The following is an 8,437-nucleotide window of genomic DNA, read 5'->3' on the forward strand; positions in this document are numbered from 1 at the left end:
TAAAATCCTAAATGGTATTTTCGGATCGGCTGAGCTGCGCGCGGTGTGTGTTCACAAAGTTGACAATTTTCGAGCTTTATTTCAACGCTAATTTGAGCAAATATTATGCAAATTTATCGAACTTGTAAGCTTTTTAACAAATATATTTTTACTGAGCTCTTAAAATTTGGAATAATTTCTTTCATAAGAAAATGTCAAACAATGTTCACTTTTGTCAAAACACTGGAGTAAAGTGTTCAATACAAACGAACATTTCCCGCCAAAACCATGATCAGCTGTTTGATTGTTTGACCTTTAAACGCGCGGGACATAAACAAGTGATGTCACGTCGTCGTACATTACGTTACATTTCACATACACACATGTGGCATGTACGAACTGTTTGTCATGCACCGCTTGCGCAGTCAAAAGTGAATCTCGATCAGTTGTTTTGAAATTAAAATATCTTCTTCCCGTGGTATAAAAAAGGGTCTCTTCCTTACTAGCTCCGATCTCAACTCATCATGCCAAAGAGAGCGTGTCCATTCGGGGAATACTTCCCCAATCAGATGAAAGTCCACGTGGGGGTAAAAGAGATTTCTCAAGGAGTTAATCGAGAGAAACACATGCGAGATATTCACGGTGAGTTTTGAAACAAACATTTTGACTGACCCTAAGACTAAGAGCAAGGACGTCTGATCTGACTGACATAAACAGTATTTACCTTTATCTTTGACAAGCATTTCAAATGGGATTCCTTATCCAGTTCCCATCAATTTTGTCATGAATCATGATCTTGTTGTTAATAATTTTAAAGAGCATGAATGTCACAGAAAGATAGACACACAATAGAAATGTGTGAGATGATTGATTGGCGCCACCACTTTTTAACTAATTTTTACAAAAAAGGATATCTCATTGAGGTAGATTAGAATTAGATACTATATTTAATACCAGATGAAAAAGTGGTGGCGCCATACGGAAACTTTTCCTTAGTTGTGATAATGTTACCCTTCTCTCGACGGACGTGTCGGGAGGAAGGTTACGTTATCGCAACTACCCAAAATTAGGTTCCGGCCTTAGGGAGCCTATTTGTTTTTGCCTAAATTACACAGCCCTATCTATAGGCTAGTGAAGAATTTTTTTTTAAAATAAAACTGATATAACTATTTTATAATCATCCTAATTTGTTTTCCCAATCACAGAAAAGACCCTTGCATTGATGTTTGCTTCTCAGCAGAGAGTTCAAAACAAACCAAAGATGAACTTAACAACGCCAACAGTACCTGAAAATGTCACAAATGGCCACCACCCAGAAAATGGTGGGATGGTCGGCGTAGCAACAGGTGGTTGTGACGACGATGGTTGGGGTTGTTCACAGATGGAGCTATTGGCAGGGCAGTGTCGTTTAGATCATCATGGGAGAATCATTGTGGGACAAACTGTACAGCCCAAGACCAAAGGTTGTGCAATCAATTGCTTTTGCTAAGTTGTGTTCTTGTTGTGAAGACCTGGGCCCAATTTCATGGCTCTGCTTACCGTAAGCGCCGAAGCAGGGAATTCTGTGCTTACGGCATGCATATTTCACGGGTTAGCGGCAAATTTGGCTTCTGCGCGTGCGTACTTCACGTTACTAGGCATTCTACGCTTACAAGGCTAGCGCAGAAATTCGGCGCTTGCACGTAAGCGGGGAATTGCGATCGTTACAATTGCGATTGTAAGCGCAGAATTCAGCGGCAAGCAGAGCCATGAAATTGGGTGGGACCATAAACACACCTATCAATAAGCCTTTTTGAGGTATGGCGGACACTATTATAGGTGTGCTCTGTTTTTTTTTGCTGTAAACAGACAAATTTATCCAAACCAATATTTAATAGTGTCAATATGTTCACCAAATCTCAAAATGGCTTATGGTGGGACTCGTCATAGGACCCCTGAAGGGGAGGGTGCTTCAAGTCTGTGTCATGTACCTTACTCTCCAAAAAGTGACCATGTGTACGTCAAAATCCAATTAGTGGGAAGTCCAAAAAATCTTTGACCCATGCATTTGTGGTACTTTTGATTGGTGTTTCATGCAAAAAAGTTGACCTTGTGCACATTCGGAAGCATTTCCTGGGAGGCGAATTTGCTTTATGCTGAGAAAAGCATTTCTAAGTCTTTGTTTCTCACACACCTTCAAAAGCAAAGTATGAAGTTTATGAATCAAGGTTCTGTTTCCAAAGATGAAATCAACTTAATACAAATTAAACATAAGTTTTATGTTCAACTAACTAACATTTGTTTTAAAAGTTGTACGGGATGTTAACATTTCCCATGATGCACTTTGCAACACACCCTCTCCGAGGCCAACACTTAGTTGTCAACTGTATTAAAAAAAAGAAGAATGTTTTAAAAAAATGCACTTTTCCCTTGCTCCAAGACTACGGTGCAGTATTATAATTGGTGATTTTTTTTTGTCATGCACAGCTCAGCACCATGTAACACCAAGATGTAAAACCTGCAGCAAGGTTACACTACCCGAAGTGTCAAGCTGCTATGCCTGTCGGTCACCACTCTGCACTAATTGTTCAAGTGCTTGTTTGCAATGCTGCAATGGATTCTGCAGTATGTGCTCCATGGTCAAGTAAGTGATGGTTTAACCTCTTGGGGTCATGTCACACGAGGTGGTCTACAGGCAATCAGTTCCAGGCAATCAGTTCCAGGCAATCAGTTCCAGGCAATCAGTTCCAGGCAACCAGTTCAAGGCAATCAGTTCCAGGCAATGAGTTCCAGGCAATCAGTTCCAGGCAATCTCCAAGAAGAAAAGGCATTCACATTTGAATGTTCACATATTAGTTTTATAGGGATCCTAAGACTTTGTTTGAAAATGACTCATATGGTACCAAAGTGGTCCTGTAGCATGCATTGTGGTTGGTTGCCTCCAAGTTGCCTGGTAGGGTGGCCTCATGCGAATTGCCTCAATCTTCCACAAAGGTTACATCATAATAACATGACTGGCAACTGGTTGAACAGTTTTCTGGTTCTTTGCACTTGTGTTTAATGATGAAGACAGGGGAATACCCCCCAAACTGGGCTTCTAAACATCCACAACACAACACTCGGGACCAACCGCTTTACCTTCCATCCACATAGGAAGGCATCAAGTATTTTCACTGACTTCTACAGCAAGGCAGGAGTTCTGCAAGCTTGAATATTTTTCACAAATGTAGGATATGTCTACGAAATGCCATCCAGTAGTAGCACTTAGTAGCACATTTTCACTCAGTTTCAGTAACCTGAGTTTGTGACACAGCATTAAAGACAGTAGACACTCTTGGTAATTGTTAAAGACTAGTCTTCACAGTTGGTGTACATCTCAACGTATGCATAAAATAACAAACCTGTGAAAATTTTAGCTGAATCGGTCGTCGAATTTGCGAGATAATAATGAAAGAAAAAAAACCCTTGTGTCATGAAGTTGTGTGCTTTCTGATGCTTGATTTCGAGACCTCAAATTCTAAACCTGAGGTCTCAAAATCAAATTCGTGGAAAATTACTTCTTTCTAGAAAACTACGTCACTTCAGAGGGAGCTGTTTCTCACAATGTTTTATACCATCAACCTCTCCCCATTACTCCTAACCAAGAAAGGTTTTATGATGATAATTATTTTGAGTAATTACCAATAGTGTCCACTGCCTTTAAAAGGACTAGAACATGGCAAGTTGAAATAGTCACATTATCTGAGAAGGGTCTGTTGTGTTTCATTGTGGGACCATAAACACACGCTCTGACATCACCAGAACTTGAATCCGATTCACTAAAGACTAAGTCACTTTGCAGTAGTTCTCCAACTTTCTCTATTTCTTTTTCCCCAGGAAACGATCAGAGCATACCTATCGAAATGTCAAGTTGAAACCAATGGTTCTTTTCAGAACCACCCCAAAATCATTTAAAGATTTTCATGACATGATGTTACCGCAAACCTTCACTGTATCGTATTTCCACCATGCAAAGTTTCAAATCTTATTTAACTTTCTCTTTTCTTTTTGAATGTGGTGGATTACCAAATGGTGACATTTTGTATGTCATTATTTATGAAGGTGTACATTGTAATATTTGTGGGGTTTTTTCTTTTACTTTTTCTGCACAGCTATGATGAAAACTTTGATAGATTGTTCTGCTTGAGTTGTGCGTCACAGTTGAATTGAAGATCTATTTGGGATGGATAACTCTTGCCTTCAAATGGACTTCAAAGGGTGTGTTTTGTATCGTCCACAGTCTACAATATTTCTAGAAATCCTGGAACTTTAGGTCTCTGAAACTTTGAGAACTTTTTGCTGATTAAGCCAAGTACATGTACTGTAGCAATGTCTATACATGATTTGACTTAGCAGTTGAAAAGCTGGATACAACTGCATCAGTAGTGGACAAGAAAAATGTAAATAATGTTTCATAGTTTGTTATAAAAGTTGCTGTAAATTTCTTGTAAATTTGTTTGACTGGGTTCTCAAAAATCTTGAACTCATTTATAGAAAGATGTTGACATGGTAAAGCAAAAAGTATGGCTTACAATATTTCTTTGCTAAGCAAAAAGTTATAGCGGGGTGCCAGTCGCAATAAAAGTATATAAAATTTGGGCAGGTAAATCTGTCTACTAATTAAGAGTTTTTTGAACAGCTTTTTCGCTTCGACACATGCTCACACACACGCACGCGCACAGACGCCATCTTGAAGGGCAGATATTTGAACAGTGACATCATATTCAATACGGTCTATAGCAGGGTTACGTCTGTATGGAATGAATGAACTCTGACCCAGTCGCTGCAAACGTGTGCATGCTGGAAGTCGCATCACAGTAAAAGGACGTAACTTTTTTGTGATGTGACGGCCAGCAAGTATGTTAGCAGTAAATGGGTTAAAATAATAATAACCGTAGTTATAACGCGCCTTTAGCCAAATGATGCAAAGCGCCAGGTTTTATTACTGCAAGGAGTGGGACGAAGTAGGAGTTCTAACTTTCCATATAAAGCCTAAGACCTGGGCCCAACTTCATAGAGCTGCTGAGCACAGAAATTTGCTCAGCATAACATTTCTTCCTTGACAAAAACAGGATTGTTCCAACCAAATTTCCATGTGATTTTCAGGAAAAGCAAACAAAAGCTTGGCAGCTCTATGAAATTGGGCCCAGGACCCAATTACATAGAGCTGTAAAGCAGGAAATACTGCTTTTAAGCAAATTTCTTTTCTAAGGAAAATTTAAGTGGGGCACCATTTGCAACAGTGTTAACTTAAATTAATGTAATTTTGGCTGGTAAATTTTATGCGCTTAAGCTAGTTTTTTGTGCTTACAGGCTTTATGTTTTGGGGTCTTTCTGCTTAACCCTAAGCAAAGAATCTGCACTAACGGAAGCAGGGAATTCGGCCCTTATGTCACACGTGTTTCACAGGTGAGCAGGACAATTTTGCTTGTGGGCGTGTTGAGAATATTTATCAAAAGTGAGGAATTCGGTGAGCAAAGCCATGAAACTAGGCCCTGCTGATACATGTATTATGCCAACATTCCCCCTCGAGTACTGAAAAGGGAATTGATATTGTTGTTTATGTGTATAAAGGTTAATCGCATTTTTTGTTGTTGCATTTAGATTTTCAAATTGTCATTTGTCTATATTTATTATGCAAAGATTGAACTTGCAAAACATAGTGTAAAATAAGTCACAATGTTGACAAGTCACATTGTTTGAATATAAATAAATATTTATGTTGTACACTTTTGCCTACACATTCACTGTTATCTGTTTTGGATTATCTTCGTCTCTCTCAACTTAAGACACAGTTTGATAGACCTGTTAATCTATCATTCAAAACAGAGGTTGGTATGTTGAATGGTCGGACAGTAGTAGGGTGCGCAAATATTTTGCAGGCTTGCATAGGTTGTTCATTTTTATTCAAAACCAAAGTGGATGATAGTGGATGGTCAGACAGCAGGAGGGTTGACTGAGCAGGGCCCAATTTCATGACTGCTTACCGCAAGCACAGAGTCGGCGCTTACGGAAGCATGGAATTCTGTGCTTACGGCAAGTGTATTTCATGGGATTGCGGCAAATTTTGGCTTCTGCGCGTGCATAATTCACGTTACTAGGCATTCTATGCTTCCAAGGCTAATCACAGGGAATCGTGATTGAAGCACAGAATTCTGCGGTAAGCAGAGCAATGAAAATTGGGCCCTGGAGGGTTGACTGAGCAGGCGTCGTCACCACATGATATAATACAGGCTGGCATAAACCTATAATTCAAAACCACAGTGGATGATAATAGTCGGATAGTTAGTAGGAGGGTTGACTGAGTATGCGTTCAACATGTAATACAGCAGGCTGACGTAGTTAAGGTCACAGCCATCATTCAAAACCAGTGGTTGATTTTATGAATGGTCGGACAGTAGAAGGGTTGACCGTATGATGTGGAGATGCACTCACCACATGATATAATGGGGAGTTTTTGTTTTTAACAACGAAAGGTTCTGCGAATGTTAGTAGTAAATGTCGCAGATGATGCCAAATGTTATTGCCGTCACAGAACCATCTGTCGTCCAAAAGGAAAGCTCTCTGTTATTGCAGGCTGACATAGCCAAGTGCAAAACCATCATTCAATACCATAAGAGGTATTCAAGGAGGATTCTTATGGTTGGTCAGCAGCCTCATATCAGTCATTCTCATCATTAAACAAACCCACAAAAACACAGTGGGATAACGGAACATGAAAAATTACATATTTTTAATGACTCTATAACTCTCTTTTATATGCACTTGTTTCTGTCCCATAGAAGTAGAACCCGGAGAACACCGAGTGTCTTATTGTGCGTGGGTTTTGTTGTGAGACCGTTTTTATAAATGCGCATACTCCATTTTTGTTAAGTGTGTTTGGCAAAATATTTTGCCATACAATGACATCATCATTGACCAACAAACATCTTACCATTTTGCCATACACGCGTGTCACGCCATGACACTTTGCCAAACAGACGGTGACAGAGCTCAACGTTCTCAGGGTTCTATTTCTATGATCTGTCCCCACTAAGCCAAAATGAGCCATAACACTAAGGACTTACCCGTTACATACATTCTCTGACTGATACAATTTGACTTAAAACACAAATGAAAGAAACTTTGTGACAAAGGATAAAAAATATAGGATGTGGCACAATTTACAACAAAAAGTTCTTATTTTCAATTAAAAGATTTGCAAGGAAAAATAGGAATGTCTGGGTAAAAAATGTGAACTTCAAAAGCATCAGAAAGAAAGGGTTGAGAATCATAAGAAATGAAAACGATCAGTGATGGTTCACTCACAAATGACAGCAAATGTTCACTTGGTAGTTTTTTTATTTTTGTTATTACAAAATGTTTGCTTAAAATCCATTCTGAATCTTACAAATCATCGGTAGATAGAAAACAAAAACCCCCAGCTCTTCCTTAATTCTAGCTAACCAACGATACTGTTCTATACATGTACAATGTATCAATGTTGACATTAAACAATCTCAAGATGCATTATCTCAAAGGTGAAAGCAAATTATGTTATAACTCGCCACCTGTGACCTCAGTAGGAATACTAATCTTCCTTCACTCATGGGTGAACACCCCCCCCCCTCCAACCTAAAGGTTTTACACTATCCACATGTCACTTCTAACTGGGCATTCTTGAAACCGTTCCCACTGTGACCTTGATGTTTTACCTTTTCACCCCCAAACCATCCAATAATGTTCTTTTTCCCATGGGCGCCCAACCCCACCTCTACCAACCAATCCATACAGAAATTACCCCCTACTGACCACTGGGTTGACATGGCTGATGAGGGCGCCGTCAACTAAATTATCCATAGACCTTTTCGCAAATACTGGGGCGCGCGCGTAAAGCTTGGAATTAGGTGCATTGTGGTCTAGCTGGTGATCAAATTTGATCCATATCTATCCCACAATGCACCTCATTCAACAGTCTGCTCTTGAGCAATGGTACTTGTGAAAAGGTCTTTAAAGAAAAAAATCTTTGCAAAAGGTTACAATTTCATAGCAGCTACATGTATTGCCATTTTGATGTAGTGCACTTTCTGAAAATGTCACTAAATTATACATCAACTCAAATGAAAGACTTGTTATCATAAAATTGTCTCAACGAACAATTGAGTTATTATCACCTAGATTATCTCCAAATTAAAACAATTAGGTGCTAGACTAACTTGCTCTTCTTCAGTCATAGTGAAAAACGTTTAACATACAAAATGTAAGCACAGAATTCCCTACTTCCTGCACTTTTCCACTACACTGGCAGGGGTTAAGGCTGAGCTATAGTGGATCGCGCGATGGTCGGGTGATGGAAATCTTGACGCGCGATCATAAAAAGACACAGTTGTTAGACCTCAGCAATGACTATAACATGTTTTTTTTAGGACCGCGCGTACTACAGAGGTATTAGAGAAAAGAG

General features: G+C 39.3%; 1 protein-coding gene across 1 annotated transcript; it reads left to right on the forward strand.

Annotated features, from left to right (window-relative positions):
* Positions 1-317: 317 nt before the first annotated feature.
* Positions 318-5,065, forward strand: LOC117306824 (apoptosis regulatory protein Siva-like). Its single transcript, XM_033791400.1, has 4 exons — positions 318-621; positions 1,185-1,442; positions 2,446-2,602; positions 4,110-5,065. The coding sequence occupies exons 1-4, from the start codon at positions 504-506 to the stop codon at positions 4,165-4,167; spliced, it is 591 nt and encodes a 196-aa protein (XP_033647291.1). The 5' UTR covers positions 318-503; the 3' UTR covers positions 4,168-5,065.
* Positions 5,066-8,437: the final 3,372 nt, after the last annotated feature.

Source organism: Asterias rubens, chromosome 1 (genome assembly GCF_902459465.1).
Source record: "Asterias rubens chromosome 1, eAstRub1.3, whole genome shotgun sequence".
NCBI lineage: Eukaryota > Metazoa > Echinodermata > Asteroidea > Forcipulatida > Asteriidae > Asterias > Asterias rubens.